The sequence below is a fragment of the Takifugu flavidus genome, chromosome 16 (assembly GCF_003711565.1).
Source record: "Takifugu flavidus isolate HTHZ2018 chromosome 16, ASM371156v2, whole genome shotgun sequence".
Lineage (NCBI taxonomy): Eukaryota > Metazoa > Chordata > Actinopteri > Tetraodontiformes > Tetraodontidae > Takifugu > Takifugu flavidus.
This window is the reverse complement of record NC_079535.1, coordinates 10,107,806-10,132,197: the sequence shown is the minus strand read 5'-3', so window position 1 is coordinate 10,132,197 and position 24,392 is coordinate 10,107,806. Positions and strand designations below refer to the sequence as shown.

General features: G+C 45.4%; 1 protein-coding gene across 8 annotated transcripts in view; it reads left to right on the top strand.

The window, feature by feature from the left end:
* Positions 1 to 2,002: 2,002 nt before the first annotated feature.
* Positions 2,003 to 24,392, top strand: part of zdhhc14 (zinc finger DHHC-type palmitoyltransferase 14) — a 28,885-nt gene continuing 6,495 nt past the window's right edge. For 3 of the 8 annotated variants that reach the window (XM_057058288.1, XM_057058286.1, XM_057058285.1), the window contains exons 1-9: positions 2,005 to 2,510; positions 3,112 to 3,407; positions 10,663 to 10,823; positions 16,115 to 16,267; positions 18,098 to 18,235; positions 18,826 to 18,874; positions 19,798 to 19,900; positions 20,133 to 20,242; positions 21,452 to 21,557. In XM_057058288.1, coding sequence (XP_056914268.1) covers positions 3,166 to 3,407; positions 10,663 to 10,823; positions 16,115 to 16,267; positions 18,098 to 18,235; positions 18,826 to 18,874; positions 19,798 to 19,900; positions 20,133 to 20,242; positions 21,452 to 21,557 — 1,062 coding nt within the window. In that variant the 5' untranslated portion in view covers positions 2,005 to 2,510; positions 3,112 to 3,165. Of the gene's footprint in view, positions 2,511 to 3,111; positions 3,408 to 10,662; positions 10,824 to 16,114; positions 16,268 to 18,097; positions 18,236 to 18,825; positions 18,875 to 19,797; positions 19,901 to 20,132; positions 20,243 to 21,451; positions 21,558 to 24,127; positions 24,151 to 24,392 lie in introns of all 8 variants that reach the window. The other 5 variants (XM_057058292.1, XM_057058293.1, XM_057058289.1 and 2 more) reach the window with 5 other exon arrangements.

Sequence of the window (24,392 nt, the reverse complement as noted above, 5' to 3'; positions counted from 1 at the left end):
TGTGTGTGTGTGCGTGTGTAATGACTGGTGATGGTTCTGTAATCTGATTAGTAAACTAATTGCCCTTCCAAATTCTACTTTCACACAGCTAAAAAAAAAAGTGCAGCGGGAGTGAAGGCACTCATCTCCACATGAAAAGCTGCTTTCTTTTCAGAGGATAATGGAGCCGAGGACGAAGAATTGTGTGTGTGTGTGTGTGTGTGTGCGTGTGTGTGTGCGTGAGTGTGTGTAGGTGTTATAAGGACAGATGACAGAGGAACTGTAGGCTGGTGATGCAATCATCTGTGCTAATCAACGGGGCAAACAGGAAGTTGCGTCATCAGAGGCCCGTACATGGCGCGATAGGAAGACTTGCGTTGTGAAAACACGCACATCTGTTTTCATTAGAAACAAATTTACCGTCATTTACTCTCAATTCCGTTGCTTGTCTGTCATTTTATCACAAACCAGAATGGGCGAGGCCTCCAGGGGACGTGTCAGGTCACATTTCTGTACCTGTGAACAAGTGGTTGGGAAAGAAATTCCATGTCTGGAATGTTATGACGTTGTTTAATTTAATTAAGAAACCTACAGACATCAGAATAGTCCCAGCCCTCTACCGCCGTTCTTAGGAGCAGCTCTTTTTTGGCTTGTGTCAGTGCAGGAACTGGGACTTGTATAGGAATGTCTTTTAGAGGAACTAAAGTATAGGGAGGGGCTTTAAGAGGAACTACCAGTGATGTAAGGGCACGTCGGCCTAACCCAAGGTCGTTAACGATGCCGTAAGTATTGGCATCAGGATCTGTCAGGCTGCACAACATCACTCTAAAGTTCTTCTTAGTCATATAAAAACTGTCCACATGAAAACATAGTTTTCAGGGGAAGTTCTGTCTCTGTGGTTCTATATTTAAATGCAGACGCTCTTCTTGGTGCCTTTTATTTTAGAGCCCTTGAAGAACAAGGAGAAGAGGAAGAACAGCTATTGTAAGAACAGTGACAAAATAATGAGATGCAATCATTTCCCACCATTTTCTTAAAAGCATGTGGAGCTTTGGGCTTGCGTTGCAATGGGAATGGTTTCTATGGCAACTCTGCTGGTTATTAGTGCGATTTATTCCATTAAGAAATTGCTTCCCTGAGTTTTGCGCACTGATTAAGATTTTTGCTCTAGAAATAAGGCCGTGAGAGAAAGACAAAGGTCTGTAATTGAGTTAAAAGTGTTCTATCAGGCTGGGGGGGTTAATAGCTAAATATTTGATTTTTCCAATATGAAGTGGGAGCGAGGGGCATCTTTAGTGAGCAGCAGCGTGAGGCATTTGTTCCACTTCATCCTGAATTTCAGGAGATGACTGTGATGGATTTAAAGGTTTCCTGGAGTGCGTCACATGCGTCCTGGAGCTGTTGGTATAAATCATCTGCTTCTAAACCTGTTTTGCAATGACAGATGGAGCTTTGTTTGTCTTTAATGTTGCTCTTTTGTCTTATTGCTGTTGTAGATGTTTTTGAAAAGCTCCTTTAACCAAGACCTGTTGTTCCCCAGCAGCATCCCCCTGGTGGTTGTCTGCAGAATCATATCATCATGTATCATCATATGGTCCTCCATGCAGACCGTGTGCTGCACATGACGTCGCCACTACAACGTGGCAGCGTGAATATCATATAAAGAAAGAAAGAAATGGAGCGTAAATTAAAAAAGAAGGGGGGGGGGGTTACCCATGGAGCCATATTGTGCCCGTAGAAGTCTATTTTGCTGCTGATCTCTGTCATTTATCCCCTTTTCCATGACTGTCATTTTGCGTTCCTATTTTCACGCTAAAGGAAAATCAGAAAATTTGCATGAAAATATCCAGAGGTCGTGTCTTTTTTTGGACGCACACGCCCCCGCTTGGCTGGTAGGAACCACCAAACGGACGCCCGGTGGTTCCCGGAGCGGGTTGGGAACCCTCTTAGCAGCCCTCGCTTGTACCTCCTCTTCGGCGGTGACTTCAGCCTCGGTTGGAGGGGGCGGAGCGGGAGGAGCGGGCGGGGAGGCGCTGCGCTCTGCTCCCATGTTGATGTTTGTTGTTTGCGAGGGTGGCCGCGTTGTGAGAGGAGGGGGACACACGGACGTGTCCATTGGTCTGTCTGCATGCCTGTTGGCCGGTGTGGGGGGGAGCTCCAACTTTTTTCCCCCTAAACGCGGTTAAATGTGGAGGATGCTCCTCGGAAGGCGCGGATAAATCGCAAGGAAGGCTCCGTTTGGTCGCACGCACAGACCCGAGTGTTCCCGAGTGACGGCCGGTGGGGATGCCGGGGCTGGTTTGAGAGCGCCCCGTCGTGCCGTGTGGTTTTCGGATTTCCCTTTTCAATCGAAGTTCTCCTCTGTGTTCCTTTCCAACTCGACCTTCTACCCTTCAACTTCTTTTTGGTATTTCTTGGGGAAAAAATGGTGTTGTTCGCTTCGTCCTCGGCTCGCAGCAAACCTGGATAACGACAGGAGCAGCTACGTGACAACACCCCGATACGACGAGCAGCGATACTTTTGGATCACGGTAAGGCGGCGAATTAACAGCGGTCAGAGCAGAAAAACAAACCGGGCGAGGAACCCTCGGTGTCGGCAATGCTATGTGACTGACAGCGCAGCCTGGAGCACACCCATACATTCATTCCTTTCGCTCCTTTAGAGTTGGATACTCCTACATTAGGGAAGTCAAAGCGGGAATTTGAAGATAACCCTTTATTGCACCGATCTTCCAACATGCTAACATTAAGAAAAAAACACTAAAAACAACCCGACATTAAATAACCCAGCTTGCTAACAGCGTTAGCCTTAGCGGCACCATCCTACTGCTATCAAATGCTAACCAGGTTGCTAACAAAGGCGCTTTAAGTGTCGGTATGTAGGAACTACTGGTGAAATTGGCCGTGGTTTATCTTGCTTCGTTTACTTTTATTTCGTTTCACCTAACTGCTTAGTTTTTAATCGAAATAGGTGAAGCTAACTTGAGCGTTAGCCAGGTGTTATTAATAATAACAGGAAGTGTGTCGTTAACTTTGGACAAACTTTTGCGCGTGCACCGACTCCAGCCTGCGCGTGACGTTGTTAGCCTGTCTCCTAATCCAAGCTGTGCCTTTTTCCCCCCCTCTTTGCAGAGACACATCTGGCCCGGGATTAAGGCACAAGTGGGGGATTATAATCAGCAGTCAATGCATCTCGGGGTGTCTGAGTCCATGAGAGAGTGCGAGTACAGCCAGATCAGCACTCGCAGCTCCACACCCATGGAGACCCCCTACAAGAAAAGGACCCCAAAGAAACGGAAGTGGGAATCCTTCCCTGGTCGGAATAAATTTTTCTGCGATGGGAGGATCATGATGGCCAAGCAGACGGGGGTTTTCTACCTCACCCTTGTCCTCATTTTATTGACTTGTGGACTTTTCTTCACTTTTGAGTGAGTATTCCTCTCCAGTCTCCTCCACACCTGGCTTGTGACCTTTGACATGGTGGATTATGGGATGCATTTCAGGGGCTCAGCTGTCACAGTGGGGGGGGGGGGTGAGATATAGGTCAGTTATGTCACTGTCACTACAGGGTTTATGTCCTGTGATCTCCTCAGGGAACGGAGAGATGTTGGCACAAAATGTTTGGGGATTAGATGGACGCTCCTCCGACTTTGGGACAAATTAGGACATTGTATAGACGGGTTGTGTTTAGGATATCGCACTGGCTGCCGTGACAACGTGCAGGTTTCTGCTTTCAACTATTTGTTGCTTCTTTATGGGGTGGATTTTCTTCCAGGAAGCGTCCTTAAGACACAAGGCTTCTTTAAGTCCTGTGGACAGGAGTGGGTTGTAGTGTCCTTGAGCAAACCGCTATCAACAGCTGACCCGATGCAGCGCTGTTTCCCCGGAAAGGATTTGATGCTTCGACGTGTGGTAATTTGCTCTTTACGCCGACGGGAACCAAAACAAGTTGCTCTATTATTACTATGGTCCTGTTTCTAGTTTCAATTTTAAAAAAAAATAAGCGTTTGTTGGTGTCAGGAGTCTGTCTGACACTTTTGTGGCTCCCACAAAAGAGCAGCATGTCTCCCCCTCATTAAGTAACCTATGATCAACCTAGAAGAGCTGAACTCACGGCCCCATGAGCCAATGCCTGAACACGCGCCTCTCTTTCTCCGCCTAATCGCAGCACAATCGCTGTGTCATGCTGCAGAAACGCCATCTCCCGCTGATAAGAATCCCGCTTCATCATGAGATTTTTGTTGCTCAATAGGACGGCCTTTATCGGACGCAGAGAAAGCTTGACGGGCAAAATAACGTGCAGCGGGCGAGGACTGTCGGTGGTGATCGGAACACGCTCGTCACCCAAGAGCAAATGGATAGTGGGTCTGTTTAAGACGCCACTTCTTTAGGCCCTGCGCGTTCCTCCACGGACAAAAGGCTCCACATCTATTAGCAGTGACCTCTGGACCACTTCATCTGTCTATACGCCGTCGCTTCAGCCGAGATACCAACGTAAACCGCGACCAAAGGGCAGACCGCTATTGAAATCCCACTTATTTCGCTGATGTACACGTCTGCGTCTTCTTAGAGCCGGATTGACCCCCATCACCCTGAAAAAGGATGCCAGATGCATCCAAGTGTTATCTGAATCCCCCACAGATCGCTTCATTTCCTCAACCACAGCCAGTGACTGGAACTGAGCGCTGTGCACGTCCCTTTTTCTAACTACAGGATGACTTTGTGACCACAAAGCCACCTTTCAGCTTAGTAGTGTCCATGTTGATTTACTGTTACCCCCCCCAGGCCGAGTGAGTCCTCACAGCTCTTCTTGCTCTCAGTCTCCCCTCAGCTGAAAGGAGACATTTATCTGACGGGGCGATGGTCACCAGACCGGCAAACTCCCCTCTGTTGTCGCTGACTGTAATGCTTTCTGATTAGATTTGTTTTTCTAATCCCTTCAATGTGAAAATGGTAAGAGAGCCAAGTCTCGTTCATTTTGTAAGATCGGGTGGGTTGAAGCTTTAAACTTTACCCATCCATGCTGCAGCTGATGTGTGTCTCCCAACAAAGCGGACGTCTCCTGTAGCTGGAGACACCTAGAAGCCTTTGATCTGTTAAGCAGGGCCTGGGGATGGTTAATTAGATCAGCAACACTCGCTGATGCTTCTGGATTAAATAGGCAGGTATCAGCGCCGTCGTCATTAGTCTCTCCACAGAGACTCAAATACAGTCGACTTTGATGAACCTCCATTGTTAACAGCCCATCAGTCTATTGTCCAGTGAAAAAGGAAAGCGTGCGGTCCCGAAGGATTGCTGGAGAGGCAGCAGTTTCCTGTAATTTATGCCTAAGAGGAAGCGTTAGAGTTGCTGTAGCAGCAGGCCAGCAGACACAGACAGGCCAAAATTAAAAAAAGCCACACGCTAATTTTTCCTTTGATTGCTTTTAACTTTGATTACAGTGCACATTCGCTGTGGCGTTGTTCCGCTACGCTTCTGCAGTGTCACGTGATTGGTCTCCGTCCAGTCCTGCATTAATTCTTCCACCGGTTTCTTTGTATTTTTGATGGGGAGAGTCAAGGTCGGGCCATTCCACGTGCAAAAACGAATATGTTGTGCTCTCTGAGCCAGTCTTTTACAATTTGAGCCCCATCAATCCTGACAGTGTCATCTTGGAATATGCCCGAGCCTTCGGGGAAGAAAAAAATTCCATTGGTGGAACAACCGGGTCAGTATATTCAGGTGGTCAGCTGACCCCATTCTCTGGGCCCAGAATGTTGCTGAACCTGGACCCGAACAACTGCAGCAACCATAGATTGGAGCACTGTCCCCCACAGGCTGGTCCAGTCGGCACTAGACCTGATGAGTGCATCGCTTCTTCTTACTCTGATCCGTCCGTCCCTCTGGGACAGAGGAAACCTGGACTCGTCACCACAGGACCTCCGTCCATTGCTCCAGGGCTCCAGTCTTTACGCTCCCAAGCTAATTGAAGCCTTTTTTTCTGATTAGCCTCACTGATTAGTGGCTTTCATAAGGCTAAACAGCTGTTCTGGCCCAATCCCCAGAGATCCCTTCACATGGTGGGAATGCTCTTATGTTCACTATGATACATGGCCCCGAGTTCTACTGTTGTTTTTCTACAATTTGACTTCACTAAAAATGTTTAAGTGATCACCGATCATGAGTCACACAGCAAATATCTCTGCAACAAGGAGCAGGTGCACTTTTTTAATTAAAGTCAGGGCAATAAATGGGTCATTTCTATCATTTTAAAAGCTACAAATGATACTTTAGTGTGACAATGGAAATCTCTATTATGGTAGCATGATGCTAACAGATGAGCTTCGACGCAGCTACATTTGTAATCAAAGATTTCCAGCGACGCATTTCACCAGTTTTTATTGTAGTTTTTAAATGTTGTGTTTTACACCTCAGTTGTTCTTCAGCCTATTGTAAGTGCTCTGGTAAAGGCAGCTCGTTGGAACTCATTAACTAATTTTCCCTGTGTAGTTTGTCAGAACGTCAGAGCTTTTCCGCTGACAATATAATCGTGACTTTATCGGGATGCTGTCCAGAGGATTTTGTGTGCGACTACAATTTCCCCCAGTTTTAATCCTGCTGGCTCATTAGGTTTAATTCTGGATGATCCTCGTGTGTGAAAAGAGAATAAAACGGTCTGATGTCGTGGCGTGGTAGTGTGATGCTGGAATAGACAGATGTGGGGGATCATGGGAGATGACCCCGAACCCTCCGAGACTTGCGAGCCCTTTTAATGCTGCATGTGCTTCAGGTCGGGCTGATGGGCGACACCTTTTTGGAGAGAGTGTGGGGAAAAATAAAACCCAGCACGCTCCAATGGAATGTGGACCAATGGAATTTGAAAACAAAACATGTAACAGTTGCTATGGCGATCTGGTAAATGTGTTTAAGTTCCTTCCATCTGGTTTTAACCTGGATGGTAACATGTATATACCAGCTGTAGCTGAAGAGGGCTACTTCGCTCCCTGGTGCCTGCCTGTTGGCCATGGGAACGCACCGTACTGTTGTATTCCTCACGTGCACACCCGTAAGAAGTGTCGGATTTTTTTCTGGCGGATCGTGGTCGCTTCGGGGCTCTGAGCTGATCCCTGTTCTGGTAAAGGTTCATCATCGGCGCCTTTGCTGCACTGCGCAGCCGCCACTTCGCTCAGACTCCAGTTTTCTGTAACTGGCCTAAGTGTGAACACCTCATCCATATTTATTGATGTTAATGCTCCGAGTCCAGGAACAGTCAGACGGTGCATCTCAAGGGGTGGCGACGTGCACGGAACGTTTAGCCAGACGTCCCGCCAGAGATCTCCGTGTGTCCTGCTTGTTTTTATTGTGTGTCTGAGGGGTGCTTATCCATGCACAATAAACCGTGTTAGTCACCAGCAGACCTGGGTTTGTTTATTGTTCTGTTGCTGGTCCCCTCCAGACATCCATCCCTGTGTGTTGTCGCACATGTTGCCTTCTATGCCTTCATTCTGCCTTTGGACAGTTCACTGAAGCAGATGTTCAGATGTTTTCCTAGTGTTGTACTTATTGGCTTCGTTATTTCCACATAATACGACGGCGTCGGGAGGTTGTCCTTGTTTTGTAAAGTGATCTTTGTTGCCATGGTGACACATGTCCTTCACAGAATGTCAGTGGATTATTCTCTTATTCATTTGTCTTTAAAAGTCTCCAAATCTCCACATCTTAGTTTGAATTACCACATTTTATGCTAAATCCTCTTATGAGCCCAACCAGTGTTTTCAAACCCATCTGGAAGTTGAGCTCGAAGAATATTAAAAGCATATTTCTCTCCAAATTGCTACTGTCTGCCTTTTTACTGTGGCCTGAAATAAACCTCTTCCTAGTTCACATTTTACTTATTGTGTGATGTGCAAAATCCCGTACACATTTAGGGCACGAGTGCTTCAGTCGTCTGGAGTTCCCTAGATAAAAATACATTAGATTCGTTATACAGTGTCACATACGGGATATGAACAGGCCATATTGTTGTGTTGAATATGCATTTGAAGCACTTGGCTTTATGCTCCTCAAGAGTCATTACTCACTGGAGCGACGGGGATAAAAGGCATCATCAACTTGGCCATTTATTATATTTGGTTGCTTCTGTTGGTCAGGAAGGCAGATCTGTAGGTTCTGTTAGCTGTACGCCAGCTCACTACCCTGTCACTGGGTGTGGACAGCTGCACATCTGCAGATTCTCGTCTCTCGTTGTAATTTTCTGTGTAAACGACATCTGACACAACTGCATTTGACCTTAAAGCTTTTTGAATGTCATGAGTCGGTCTATTCTATTATGCTTTTCCTGAATGCTGTAGTCTGCTTGTGTGACTGTTTCCATAGAAACTACAATCTCTGGAAATATACCACGTCTGACATTAGATACCGTCCGTCTCCATGGCAACACATGCCTTGCATCCCGTATAAATATAGGATTTTTTTTTTTTTTGCAAAACCTGAATACATGATACGCTGTTAAGGTATTTGTACAGATATTTTTCTTCTCTGTATCGTCTTGAGGCACTAAATATAGAGGATTCTTTGCCAATTGTTGAAAATTCTGTCCCAGATGATGTGTTCATCGTTGTGGAAACCGGGCGAGGTGTCGCCTGCGTACAGCTTAGCCTCTACATTGATCCAGAGTCAGGGTCCCTATTGCATCAACCCTCCCTCTTAAATGGATTCAATGTTTAATCCGTCCCCGTTTCTCTCGACTTGTCACCTTCCATCACACTCCACTGCATTTTCATTATGTTCCCGATGTCGGACACATGGAAACGCCACTCCTGAGCCAGTGGCCTGTGTTCTCTCAGCCATCCCCAAAAGTCCTTTCCAGATGACAAGATTATTTTCCTTGAACCAGGCAAAAGCACCAATCTGCATATTTCAGTGTTTTTCTCTTATATAATGACTTACATACTGTGCATTTTTTATTGATTCTGAAACGTTGCCGTCACAAGGTTGCTGCTCTATTTTCATATTTTGTGGAACGGTCGGGACACTGCCTGTTATGTGAATTCCAGTGGAAAAACATTCTGACTTCATCTGGTCTGTCTTTTCCTCCAAAAAACCACAAACCCCAATCAAAGGGGAAATCCTGCCGACTTTGATGTGGGTATTTGTCTTTAACTAATAGCCAGCAGCGGGCGGGTGGTGTTTCCCATGTGATGATAATATCATTTTCATGCTCTCCAGTCAGTAAACAATGTGCTAATCATACTAGTTGTCTTTCTGAAAATAGGAGTTTAACAGTAGAATGAAAACGTCTGATGTCTCGGTGTGAAAGGACGGATGGATTTGAGGCATATTCCGTTTCCTTAACGTACAACCTTCATGTTTATCAAATGCAAGGTTTCAGTAGGTCAGCAGTTACCTGTGTGGTGTGAATGTAAATGCTAATTAAAGTTCCAGGGTCTCTGGCGGAGTGGCGGAGTGTGAAGGTTCTGGTCGACCGAGACACGGTGGATCACAGTCTTGGAACACATTTCTGGATGATGTTTCCGCTTTTCGCGGAACAAAAGAGGGACACAATCCCAGCGCGTCGAGCGCTGTTAAATGAATAAACTGTTAGCGAGCGTCTTGGACGATTTGTTTTGATTACACGCCGACACAACCGGGGTCTGGAGCTCTGACCTTGGGAACCCCAGGCAGCTGAGCTGTTTATGCTGCAGCGTCGTCCTGCCTGCAGCCCCCCGCCGATGTCCCAGACTACCCAGGGCGTTCTGCTTGGTTCAGTCCCACACCAGATGTAGACAATCAGCAGGACTGACACGTGTCCCCTCAAATGTGTTAACAGAGTTTCAGAAATATCTCCTGGCGTACTGTTGAAATCCAGACCGTTTTGGCACATCGCACTTGTTGACCGAGGGACATTCAGGTACTAAAGGTTGTTTCGGAATGAGAATTATGTTATTTGATTCTCAGCGGTGTTTTGGTCAGGGCTTTTAAAAAAACATTGGATTGGCCGCTCGGCCGTGCACATGGTCGTTGAAGCAGAACGTCTTTGAGTGATTGTTTTGGGCCTGAGGCTGTTCTGCTCATTACAACGTGCACCTCATAGAGCCACATTTTAAGAAAGAGTGACAAACAATGAAGGGACACCATCACGTCCATGTCATTCCACCACTGCGCCACGAGTGCACGCAGAATCGAGCCATCCCAGTTTACATACACTTTAAATAAAGTGGTATTTAATTGCCTGAAATTTCATCCGGCGCGTGTGTTTCTGCACCGTGGCTGTCGACTGTTACGGCACGCTGCTGCTGTCACCGCTGGAGAGTCTCGTATCCGCTTAACCCACAGAATTATTTTGACGCGTCTGTCAAAAGGAAAGACGTGGCGAAAGTTTCACGCTGTTCTCTGGCTAATCTTTGGGGGGTTTTCCTGTGTGTGCATTGGTTTTTCCTTTGTTTGCTTCCTCTTTTAGGACTTATACTTAAGAAACAGTCACACATATAAACCCCACCTAAACACTGGTCGTCAAATGTTTACACAGTTTAATGAACAGGTTTCATTTGAACCCCCTCGTCTCTATTTATCCATAGCTGAGAGTGGCTATTCATCAATTTCCAGTTTTTACCACGTCAAACATTAGTGCTCAGTACTCACCTGACAGCGTTTGCTCTCTCTTTGCTAACTTTTTTCTCCCTTTGTTTTGTCTGTTTTGTCCAGTTGTCCATTCCTGGCGCTGCAGTTGACCCCAGTTATTCCAGTCATAGGTGGTGTGCTATTTATCTTTGTACTGGGAACCCTCCTGAGAACCAGCTTCAGTGACCCAGGGGTCCTGCCTAGGGCCACACCAGATGAAGCGGCTGACCTTGAAAGACAAATAGGTGAGTTCTTCACCGCGTTACGTTTCAATTTGCTGGCGTTCAACACCTGTCGGGAGATCTCCCACAACAGAACTGGGTGTCAATATTGGCTAAATTACTCACAAAAAAGTGGCACAACTGATTCCCTCATCTCTTAAGAATCCCACTGCTCCGTCGTTAAAAGGATTATTACTTCTTTTCTTTGGCTTTGCTTTTTAAACCCATTCAAAAGTTTTCCTCCTTTGGGACGTGATTGGTCTGTTTTCCCAGCAGTGGTCCTTTCCGTGCTTCGGGCCGCCGGGGCCTCATTAAACAAACTCTGGACCAGTTTAATTAATCTCATTAGGAGACTTAAAAGATTTTGGAGAAGGTAAAAGACGACCGGCACAGAGCAGTGGCTCGGAACATCAGTGCGGAATAATGCCTTGTGGGCAGCATTAATTTCAGAGAACAAACAAATTAAATGCTGAAAATATGAACACAGCTGACCCAAATTCCTTTGTCCTCATTTCATCCCAAGTGAATTCCGTGCGTTGAAATCATGTGTAGCAATCGACTCTTTGTTACACGTCGCCTCATTCACGCGGACGCCGTGGTAACTCGGCCATTAAATGGCACATTGCAGGTTCAGCTAAGCCCTGTTTTCCATTACACCTTTTGTAATTTCACTGGGTTATACGCCCTGTTCACATCATAGACCCCACGGGGGAGCTCATGGTGCTGGGCAAATCAGGTCTTTTGACCTACCTTTGCTGCAAGTTCTCTCCATTTGGTCCCGAAAACCTGTTTAAACCAGAGCAGAAAAATCAGAATTCATACCTGGTCATATCTGAGATTTCACCTGCAGTTTCCCTCGGAAGACGAATGAAAATGGATAATTGTTATCCAAGGTAGGTTGAGCCTGTTTGACATGTTAAACGTGTCACAATGGCCTGAGATGTCTGTAGTCTCAGTTTCTGGAAGGCTCATCAGTTTCATAGCTGCAGGGAAAGAAAGGCCTGCTTAAGTGTTTAAGTGCAAATGTTCGAGTCCCTCATCGTCTCTTTGAGAGGAGCTGCAGTTTGATAGCGCCAGAGAGAGCGCACGCACACATAGGATACTTTACCTTTGTTTGATTCATCTGTGCTCCAGTCACACAATGGTAAACTGTGCGTTTCTTCCAAGTTTTGCTGAATTTTCTTCCTGCTTTCTTGGACTTGTCACTCTGTTGATGATTTGCTCTCCTGTGGCTGTCGGTCTCGCCAGACACTTGGAATTCTCCTTCCTCCCGATCCTCTGTGCAGCACGGGGCTGCTTGATTACAGTCGTGGCGTGGCAGCCTGACACGCAAGACATTAGAAACACATCTGTTAGCTCTTAGCCGATCACCCAGCCTTGTTGCGCGTTAGGTATTTTTTTTGTCTCTTGACTATTTTTAGATTTTCTCTTTCTTTAGCTGGGATTTAGAATTGCTTTCTGCAGCACTTTAGCTTCATGCATTAATTTTTTACACTGTACGTGCTAGTAGAATGTATGCCTGTGCAGATAGTATAAACTTTTTTAAACTAATGCACACTCCTTGATAGTATCAAGCTTTCACGCCACCAGCGTGCGCGTCATTTATCCCAGAAATCACAACCACCAAAAGCTGCTGAGATCGACCAGCAGCCTTGTGAATAAATGATGATGTTTTGAATTCAAAAGAGCTACAAGGTTCAATTACTAAACACCCCCTATTGATCTGTGGGCTAAATCCTTCACAGGATACATTGAGATCTTTCTACTTCAGCTGCTTTAGAAGCCCGACTGTCACTGGTCTCTGCAAACACAAAACTTTGCGATCTGCTACATTGTTTTGATCTTAAGTATGTGGGAAATGGGGCTAAAGTGCTAAGCCTGGGGTTGGCCTTTGCTTCAAATGTGGCGTGTTTAGATGCCGTGCTGCCTCTGCAGCTGGACCACAGCCATCCCACACAGTGTTTATGATGCCACTTGAAGTGATGTGGCACATTTCAGGCTTGTTGTTGTTGTTGCTTTGAATGTTAATGGAAAGAAAACATGCAGTTGGAGCAAAAATCCCCAAATAGAACAAGCAAATTCCTCTTTCCAGATGTTCCACTTATGAAACGCTGCTGTAGGAAACTGAAGCTGTCTGAAAGTTACAGCTGGTGGAATTTAGAGGTCTAAAATAGACTCAGTGGAGCATAGAACCAAGCCACAGTGCATTGCTGACAATATAAATGCAACGAACTGCTACAATGGGGAAAATAAAATTGCATCTGGTGGAAGCACGGGTGCTAAGGAGCATGGGTTATGAAGCTCTCTAGAGTTGTGCTTTGGAAATGAACTTTAATGGCAGATGGAATAAATGTGTTACATTGCATGTGTCTGCATCGACCAGACGCTCTGGCAGGAACATTGTGAATATGCTCTGACCTTTGATCAGAGTGAGAGGTCACAGCACTTTGTTTCCTTCCTTCCACCTGATTTCATGAAGCTACAAGAGTGAAGGTGATGGCAGCAAGTCAATTTGTTCGTTCAGAAGCTTCTAAGCCGACTCCTAACTCGCTTTTGGCTTTTTTGTTCATGTGTGATGTTGGAATGACTGAACAAAGCCCATAATACCTTTCTGTGCAGTTTAATTCAACGTCCATGTCCTTTTCTCTGAGCAGTGGCTCACTTTAACTGTTCTCTGTGCTTTGTCTCTGTCCTAAAATGCCACATGTGATGGTGGTGGTGCTCTTTGTTTCTCACTTGCTTTGCTTTCATGCCCAGATGTTGGCGGGCTGACAGGTGGACCAGCCATGCTGGCTTTGTGGAAGAGTCAGAATCACACTCAGTCACAATGCATAAGAACTGACCCCCGTTGTCTTTTCAGATTTCAACGTAATCATACATTTAGATGAATGACTTAAATCACATTTGACACGGCTTCTGCCCAATTTTAGACACGCTTGTCATATTTCCACACCTTGCAGGCCAGCTTGAGCCAGTATTTTAGTCTAGGACAGGTTATTATCAGCACTGACTATGGGAAGCTGTTGGAGGCACAGAACAGTAAATACAAGTAGAGTGTTAATTAAAATCCAAAGATATCACGTTAACGTTATAATATAGATGTCTAAATTCTAGGTTTGATGTGCCTTTTGAAAATTCCAGAAAACATTGAAACGTCCAGAAAACTTCCAAGAAGTTCTGACGGTTTCTTGGCAGGCCGGTTGCGTGGATTTCGCAAACATTTTGCATTGCGGTTGCCTCCAGTTCTGCCTCCACACAGAGCCGTGGAATTATTAGTTTCCCTTTCGTTCTCACCAGCAGGCCACCTCCTGCACAATTTGGATGACATTGGAAACCTGTTCAGCTCCGTGTGCGAGGACACGGCGAAGCCAGCCGGATGTGTGTAGGGATGTGTTACCCTGGGTTTGCCCCGAAGTCACATGACAGCAACTATTCAAATATAATGGGATCTCTTTGATTTCCATATGCAATTGTTGCAAATGTATTCTTTTTTCTATTTAATAAACTCTCCAATTTTATGGTCCCAATTCAGAGATATGACAACTAGCATTTTGTGTGTGTGTGTGTGTGTGTGTGTGTGTGTGTGTGTGTGTGTGTGTGTATTCTGTTACATCACTTGCCAATCAATTTGTGAGCTCTGAGGTTTCTATCAGACCAGATCAACAGTGGTGGCAAAGGGCCAGTGCAGTCATTTATTTATTTATATGTGTGGGATTAGGGAGGGCCGCGGGGGCTTTTGGAATGCAAGAACTGCCCTGAAAGACTGAAACTGGCGCTCAGTAACTGCGTTTGAGGGTTATGATTATGCAAACTCACTTTTGGAGGACTCGGAGTCACTGCAAATGTAGGAATCCTCTCAGGGTTGTCCTCTGCAGCCTGAAATTGGGTTTGGGATTTGGGGGGAATTAGACTTGATTTCACGGATGGAGCCTTTATTTAAAAAAAAGTAACTGCCCAGAGAGTAAATTCTATATTATGATTTAATGTTTAAATGTGTGAGATACTGATAAACTGTGAAAGTGAATTACACCCAGTCGCACTCTCTCCTGTGGACTTTGGCACAATCACATCCTATCGGTCAATCGATGTAAATACTGTAATGAACAGTGATAAGATGATCCAGGCTCTGCCTGTGTTTACATCTCCAATCGCGACAGTAGCTGCGGTATTTGGGGGATGAAAGGCCTCTTTCTTGCATCAAGCGTGTTTTTGTCTCGTCATCACCGGCGAACATCAGTGGTGTGTTGAGAGCAGGCGTTTCTCTCAAGGGCAAGAGATTGTGCTGACACATCACAAACGGAGAACCCGACATGTCTTTTTGTTTGCTTTTTGTCGATTATAGTTCTTTGCCAGCGTGGTTTTTCCTCCTCAGACAACAGCTTTCTATTCTTTTCAGATCAGAAAGGTGATATCAGAATCTCCAAACGTCATTAAGATGTCGTCCCCAATGATACAAATGATATTACAACTACAAACGTTCCGCCACCAGCGTTAGTGACACCGGACGGGACCGAACAGCTTTTTAAAATGTGACCTCACTCTTAATTCCACGAGATTTCTCGAGCAGCAGAAAGTAATTTGGACCGTGAATCATTCGCACACTCCCCACATCTATGGGCTCTCTGTGGAGCCTCCTGAGAGGACAGAGAAGCAGCAGCATGGGGGGGGGAGAGGTCCATCGTCATCGATCACTACAGAGATGAATTCACTGCAACACATTTTGTTGGTTTCCTCTTCTCTCCTGTTGAAATGTCAGACACCCACACAAGCCTCTCGGTCCCATTGCAATCCCCTACTAACACACAGTCCTATGTTAGCAAAGCTTCTGTGTAAAGCAGCCCCCAAATGATCTTCCTACACACAATATCTCCAACTCTCACCGTGCCTAAAGGTGGAGAAAGGAAGCTGAACACTGGGAGATAGAGACTCTGACTTTAACTGCTTGGGAATCCTTCTCAATCCTCTCGATGAGCTACTTTCCAACATTTCCTCCTTGTATTATGAGGCCTGAAGAGCTGTTTTTTAAAGTTTAAATAGTGTATCGTTCACTGAACTAAACGTCAGGCCTTTTACCAATTATGTACCAATAATTCTGGATGAGCCCCGACCAGAAAAGTTTAAGAATTGGGAGATAATTACACACGGTGACCTTGTGTTGTCCTGATTAAAGAAACGTCTGCCTTTCATAGGATGCTCAGATTTTTAAAAATGGCTTTTTAGGGCTTGGACGAAGCTTTTTCCATTTTTTTTGTGCGTTTTTCCTCCGTAGCATTTTCTTATTTGAGCATTGATTGCGCTCCATCGTTTTTCCACAGACGTGGCCAATGGCAGCACGGGCTACCGGCCCCCTCCCAGGACCAAGGAGATCGTCATCAACGGTCAGACAGTTAAGCTGAAATATTGCTTTACCTGCAAAATCTTCAGACCGCCACGTGCCTCCCACTGCAGCCTCTGTGACAACTGTGTGGGTACGTTAAGCTCTGCTCCGATCTAATGTCCCTTACATGAAATTTGAAAGGTTTGTTCAACAACAGGAATCAGAATCATCACCAACTTATCAACACTCTATTTTCTTTCATTTCTTTCTGTTAAGCCCCGTAGTGGTTTTTAAGGGTTTTCACACACATTTTTCATCTATTAACCAGTTCACTATCAAGCTAATAGCACGTCAGGAACTGTAAAATGTAGTTATGAACTAAATCTCAAAGGACACCAGAATGGGTGACTGGTCTAAAATGTCAGTTCTTCTAGAGTTTAGAGGGGAAAAGGAAAATGTCCACCTAGTGCTGATTACCATGGCAAAAACATTATTTTAAGAGAATGACCACTTTGGTGTGGATTCGGCTCAAAGGTTAGAACACCCAAATGTTGAAACAGCTTATTTCTAGGGGGGGGGGTGTGATGCTGTGGTTAGACCAGGGATTCTTGACCCTTGACCCTTCAGAGATCAAGCAGAAAGGAGACATGAAACAGCTTTCAACATGTGTACATTGGGATTTTCTAGAATTGTCCTTTCTGAGTACCACTTGTTTAAATTTGAGGGCTCTTTCTTACTAAAGGTAACAGGTAACTGTTGATAGAACCATTGTAAACCAAAGATGAAATATGAGCGGCTGCACATGACAAATTCAAACAAATAGCACAAGTAAATACCGGTTCTACTTGTTTCAAAGTGAAATTAGGAATAAAAGAAAGAAAGGAAGGAAATACTAAAACCTTTTCAACCCTTTATGCTAGTATATTATGTGGTAGATATTATATTGCTACATATAACATGACTTTTTTCCTTTTCTTTCTGTGGTTTTATAACTGCAGGAAACTAATAAGCTCTTAAATAAGGCAGGACTGACGGTGCGTTCCTCTCAGACCTAAAGTTTAATATTTGAGCCCTGTGTCCCCCTGGGAGTGATGCAGGCATCATATATTAACTCCTTTACTTTCTCGCCTGCTTCTCTTCAACAGTAGATTTGCTCAATGGGTTGTAAATCCAGTTGTCATGTCTGTAGTGGAGGCGCTAATTTGTGTTTGTGGAGGATTTGGATTCTATTCCAGGTCTATATACTGCTGCATCATTAAAGGATCTTAAATTAAGATTTAAACTGTCATTATTATGTAATCAAACAATTAGAAATACACATAAATTATATTTTCAAGTCATTATGACACATCACACGGGTTGTTCAAAGCCCGTGGGCTAGTAATACTCTGCACCCGGCCCATGTTAGTATCTAATGTTACCAATTTATTAATGTTAAACCTCAAATTGGGATGTTCATAGGTTGGAGTCACATCCTGAAAATGCAAACCAGAGAATTCAGCAAAACATTGATTACTGAACATTATTTCACCTCAGCGAACAAACACTGGCTTTCAGTACTTGGTTAAGCATTTACCAGCAGACCCAGTCAGTTTACACACAGTCATTTATTTGTGGCAGGCTGCCCCAGTACGGACGCTGCCTGTCACGTATTGATTGTTCTATTTTCAGAGCTGTAAATAGTGGTGATCATGCAGCAGCAGCATCTAATACACTGGTACAGTTCAGGCTTTTCCCATCAATTAAGAAGTTTTTAAAGTTGAAATCCTGTTTTCATGCCAGTTTGTGCACATTTCCCATATCTTAAAATGTTAACAGAAGCCCACAGTTGTGTGTAAGCGCTTTGGTACTGCGCTTGATTTAATTACCTTGATTATTTCAGCATTCTTCTACACGATGTTACTAGCAAAGACCTCTGACAGAGGATATTGGTTGATTATTTGAAATTAACTTGATTTTTCCCATGTTTCTGCCCACTCAGAGCGTTTCGACCACCACTGTCCCTGGGTGGGCAACTGTGTGGGAAGGAGGAACTACCGTTTCTTCTACATGTTCATCGTGTCGCTCTCCTTCCTCACCATCTTCATCTTCGCCTTTGTCATCACGCACATCATTCTACGTAAGTAGCTGTGAGGTCTTCTGCACACTCCCGACTGTCCTCCAGGCTGTTCCTGAGCCAGCAGCTGTAGGTGGGTGTTGTGGAACGCTCCAATGTTCTGGTCCATCACCGTCTTTCCAGCTGGAAGGCTGCGGACACTCGAGCGAGAGTCCTAAATGTCAGCGGATCAGTGCTTCCCTGGGACAAATACAGGCTGAAATGAACTGCTGGAATATTCAAATGAATAGTCTCTTTATTTGTAGATGATGTGCTGAGTCCAGTTAGACAAGTAGACTCCATTGCTTTGGGAGAAGAATGTCAGTACTAGTTAAATAACAGTACATAGATTGTAATAAAGTGTTGAGAGCTGACACAGTTAATATTTATCCTTTTATTGGGCAGCTTTCAGTTGCAGCACATCACGCTTGAAAAGACTAAATGCGGTGCCAGATTTCATGGACGTGCTCACTTATTTTATCTTGCTGGCAGAAATGTCTGCTGAAAGTAGCGGGCCTGGACCACGTCGTCGCCAGCAGTTCCCACATTCAATGAGCTCGTTTGACATTTCTGTTGGGAGCAGCCTCATCGAGACTGAATGTTTCTGTTCACAGGCTCCCATCGAAGCGGGTTCCTCAATGCACTTAAAGACAGCCCGGCCAGATATCCTTTCACTGAAATTAGATCGGCTGCTTCTGCCATTTGTGTGTTGTGTCGGTTTTTGTTTTCTTTCAATAAATTACCTGATTTTCTCTATATTCAATCATTTTACAGCTTTGCCTGGATAAATAATAATAATAATAATAATCATTTTCTGTTGTTTAAAGATGTATGTGAACTGCTCGTCTGTCCATAAACTTGGACAGTTTTTGAATTTATCTGGCTCTGACTCAGCTGAGGAACATGTCAGCCTGTTACAGATGCCATGTGCTGGATGACTTAAGCTGCAGATGTTACTTCACAGGTTTGCATTATGTCACAACATCTGCATTCGTAATTTAGATTTTGGGGACTCTGAGCTTATAAAGCAGATATTTTCATCTGACCTTAGACAGTGAAGGCTTCTGGCAGAAGGCATCAGAGGTGATCATTGCTTTCTCTCCAACAGTAGTTTAATAACGATCAGTTGATTGTGTCCTCAGAAGGAGTGAATGAGATGATTCAGTTGATTTTACTGCACAGTTCAGCACACTGGCCTGTGGTCTCTGGGAACGTTAAACGGGGCTACTGTTAAATACTGTTTTTCAAAACTCCCAGAAGGACGTGCGACATCTACCAAGTAGTGCACTGGGGATTTGCTGGCTTTAGATATCCTGAGATGTAATTACAGCTCCCTGCAGTTCATTCTCATGAAGCTTCATTCGTCTTGGCCTGTGTCTGTATTTTTGTGCTTAATATAGAACAGAGAAAATCAGAGGAATTTTGAAAATTCCACTCAAGTGAACTGCTGATGAGACGCTGTTTGCATGGGGGAAGGGGGGGGGACTTGAACTGGTATTTGTTTTCCAGAGTGGTCTCTTTGTGTCTGTTTAAATGTATAACAGATTAAATGAACTGCCATAGATTTTCTTCCTTGACTGTTTCACTGTGCTGGAGGTGGTGGTGTGTTTCTTCTCAGTGTGGTCCATAGTGGGCCTCTCAGGCTTCCATACCTACCTAATCAGCTCCAACCAGACCACCAATGAAGATGTGAGTACGTCATCTTAAACTTCTGAACGTGTTGTGTAATATTTGTGTTGCAGCAGCTGTGTAGCTCTTTTCCTCTGGACTGAAAAGTGTCTGTGTTGTGCAGTTCTGCAGTGTTGTGTGTAATTTGGTTTAGCCTTGCCTTAGACGCCCCGTGTCAGAATAAGCACTTTGTTACATTTCAGAAGGGTGTTTGTCTTGTCCTCTGACATTTTGACTGCGCCGTGCGTTCCAGATAAAAGGCTCTTGGTCTTCTAAAAAAGGAAAGGACAACTATAACCCCTACAGCCATGGCAACATATTTGCCAACTGCTGCGCTGCCCTGTGTGGACCCCTGCCACCAAGGTATGACATTTAACTATTCACAGTTGTGATATGAGGTGACCAGAGGTCAGCTTTTGCCCACATGTTGACTTATCTGTGTGTGTGTGTGTGTGTGTGTGTGTGTGTGTGTGTGTGGTGTGTGTGTGTGTGTGTGTGTGTGTGTGTGTGGGTGGGTGGGTGGGTGGGTGGAAGGGGGGGGGGAGGACCATCGCCTCAGTGGTCCGGCGGTTATTTCTTGGATATTTCCCACTCTGGAAAAAATAAAAAAAAAAACTGTTCTCTTATTTTCTTTCTTTAATAGATCACTCCATCTGTTTTTTTTTGTTGTAATTTTATGTCCGAAGGGAAAAGGGATAAAATAGAACTTTAGCTAGTCCTCCCTCTGATGTGAGGGGCTTTGAAATGAGCTCGCCTGCAGCCGTTCGCACAATAAAGCGTACTTAAAATACCTCTAAATCCTACATCAAAACGTTGCCTTCATATATCGATTTTCACACTGCTGTTCATACGGTTAACAAAGTGCAGACTGTCAAAACTCTACATTCTCATGACCATGTGACTGAATGCCGGTGCTGGTTTCAGAGCCGCCTCGAGTATTTCGGCCCGACAAGTCTGGACACGAACATCCGTGAAACTACCTCAAACCGATGTTTCCTTTTCCTCATGGAGGCTAGAAAAGAGCTCACACTTGGCCCGTTTGGGCTCGGTACCTACTTCTCTTATCTTTGCTGGCCACTTTGAAGATAGAGCACTTGCAGTGACGCTATCAGGACACCACAAACTCGCAGCCTATAATTGAAGATGTTAGCGAGATGCACTCCGAAGCCGCAGGACGCCAGTAATAAGACTGGCGTGTGGAAGGGGAGGGTCGCCCGTGGCCCGGTGGCTGCCATCTGTGTGTGTGGGGTGGTGAGGAAGTCCCGCTGGAACCACTAGTAACATAAGAATGCTTCCCCTCCTCCTGAAACTTCGACTGCTTTGAACTCGCAGCAACAGAACCCTTGATGTTTCTTCACTGCTGATATGTAAATTCTGTAATGGCTACCCCTCGTGTTCCTAATGTTTCCTCTTAACCGCGTTTGCTTCCGCTCCAGCGTGCATTAGGAGTAACACAATCTGCTGCTGTAGGTTTCCTGCTGCTGATGCTGCAGCAGCTACAGCCTCATTTGTGTCTGTGTCCAATATTTGTGAAGGAAAAGGTCATGAACCTCTTTGTCTCTCTCTGACTAGTCTCATTGACAGACGTGGCTTCATCCAGTCGGACACGCCGCAGCTGGCATCGCCAACCAATGGCATCACCATGTACGGGGCCACGCAGTCTCAGCAGAGCCACATGGTAAGAGCTCGCCGACATCGGGGTCGTATCTTTAAAACATGGGCACGCTGTTGAGCGTTCAGTGTTTTATTTAACGGTACTAACTCTGCTGTCAAGATCCACTCTGCCTGCAAGGTTTTGGAACACAGGAAGCTCCTTTCTGACAGGGTTTTACCGTAAAACCTTTTGAGGGAATTGTGGGAAGACGTTTGATGTGCACATCTTCCGTGTGAACCGCCACTCCGCTCTGGTTTTACATAATTTCACGCGTAATTAGAAATGAGCAGGAGATTCATTTGTTGACAGTCCTGCGAAGCAAAGCCGCGTTGTTGTGATAAAGATGTCAGTCAATAACTGGTCACTTCCCATTATGACGCGAACAAACACATTCTGAAGCTGTGTGTCACCACCGGAAAATAGTTCCTCCACCAGCGAAATGCTTTCAACATGAGCTGGAGGCTGCAGCTGTAAATGGGATCCATCCGACAGTCCTGCGAGTGAATCACCTCTGTCCCAGCTTGGCCCTGATACTAGCGACGAGGATCGCTATCACAGCGTCTCGGGTCCGCGTGACTGTGGTCGATCAGCTCAACCACCTGTGTTCAGATGACTGTTCGCTATCTCACCTGACTGAGACTAACGTGACGACTCTGGATCATAAAGAGCAGAACATTTGTGGTGAAGAGGTGAGGTAGCGTCACAGGTCATTATGAACACATCATCTGTCCTGCAGACCCCAGATCAGACTGTTGAGAACAGCTGCTGCCGTGAGGACGGACGTCACGCTGACCTCACTAACGGGTTTCCTTCATTAAGGCAACAAGTGCCCCTTTGTTGGCCTTAACCTCGGTCATTAAGCACTGGGTTAAAGGCTGCTCCACACGCGACACTTCTACCTCACACGTTTCCATCGACCTGTCAAACACGGTGTCAGTCGACTTCAGGAAGACTTGTAATTGGCCGCGGGCCATCGGAACATTCTCTTAGGTTAGCGGGTTGGAAATAAAACGCCATCTGTTTTCTTTCACACTTATTGGACGTCCTGTTGCACCAGCTGCAGGACGTTTTTCTGCACACTGATATAGTGAACCATTAACTTAATATCCGTCTGTGAAGGCCTGATGTGCCACATGGATAACACATGTGCAGCAGCTCCTTTTCAGTCTTCTTTTTCCTCTTCTTGACAAATACTGTAATCCTTTTTTCTGTGTTGGTTCGTCTTCAAATTCCAGATTTTTAGGAGATTCTAGCATCACACAGATTTTGGAGAAGCTCATTTTAGTAGCTCAGTCAAACCTTGAAAGTCTGAAAGTCACCTTGATCAAATAAAACGTATATTTTTATATTGTAATTATTACATATACTTGTTGTAATCTCAGGCCAGCTCAGGCAGGAGAGTCCTCAGCCATGAATTATGTGTCTTTTCTTCCTAAGCCTTAAATGGCCATGGTCTCAACAGGCTTTCTTTAACGGTGTTCTTTCTTTTTAATTATAAATTTTGCGCTCCAGCTCTGTTCTTAAGGTTGCCCTTGGAGGCTGAAAGCCTTGTGATAAGCGACACCTTGGTTGCATCTTAAAATGACACCCTGGCACGGAGAGTTTTGTAAGTTGTTCCCAGGGTAACTGCAAATTATGTCATTTTACACCTTGATAACATGCTTCTTTAGTTTTGGGAGCGAGGGGTGAGGTAGCAGACATTGGCTTGCTTCAGTTAAAGGGTCAGTCACCCACAAACTGCTGCACAAATGTGCAGGATTCCGTCCCTCCTGTGGGAATGAGGGTTCTTGGTCTGGAACATCGTAAATGGCAGTATAAGTTAAAGTCATCTGAGGTCATTTGTGTGCCACTCGTCCTGTAACCTGACAGTCCATTTCCTTTGTAAATATTTCTATTTTTGGTCTCCGTGCTTCCGTCCTCTCCCACTTCCCCTGTCGCTGTCTTTTCCTTTTGTGAGCCTAAAGTTATTTTTACACATGCACGAACCCACAAAGTGCAGCTCGATCTGCAGCCATTTCCTCGCTGATAGCTGCACAGCGGGTGCTGAGCGCCTGGCAGCCCACAGCCTCAGGTTCACTTCCCCTCATCAGCGCTGCAGTCGGCCGAATGCTTCACCAGAACCGGTGCTCACGACTGTCACATTCACCAGTAACTCATTTCTCCCGTCCACTAATTACAAAAGTGTAACATATCTCCTGAGCCAAAGGCGCGGGGTCGCCCGTTCCCAGGCGGTCCTCCGGTGCTGTGCTTCACACACGCTCTGCTGTCCAAGGTTAGTCTGTCAGCGTGTTACATATTGCTCCGTGTCTGCGGCTGCTTGCTGTGGGGGATGGACAGCGCTGACTCAGTCCAGCCCTGACTGCTTATAAAACATGAGTGGGCATGGAAGAAAGAGAAGAGGACAAAGCGCTCCATCTTATTTTCCCACCTCTTAATTTTCTTCTCTGTCCAACACACACCCGCCGGGTGCGCTGGTTCTGACCGTTAGCCCACACTCACGCTGGTTCTGGCCATTAATAACAGCCGTGTGCTACAGATGAGATAAATGCGCCGTTATTACAGCCCACCTAAAAAATGGCATCTGCTCTTTTTAGGTCACTGAGGTTCAGACGGAAAGGTGAGACGTGCTTCACATTCCCTTTTTATGGGGTGATGTTGATCGGAAAGTTCTCTTCCTGTATGATTTAATCTGTGTTTACCTCCTTGCCAGGGGTCAAAGGGCTGTCAGTCTTCTCTCACGTGCACCGTTGCTCTGTGGTGATGAAGGGCTAATGGGCTGATGCTAATCCCCCTCTAGCTAATGTACAGTATTGATGAGCCGAGTTGCTCTGCTCCACTTTCAGATGTGTGATTTCCTCT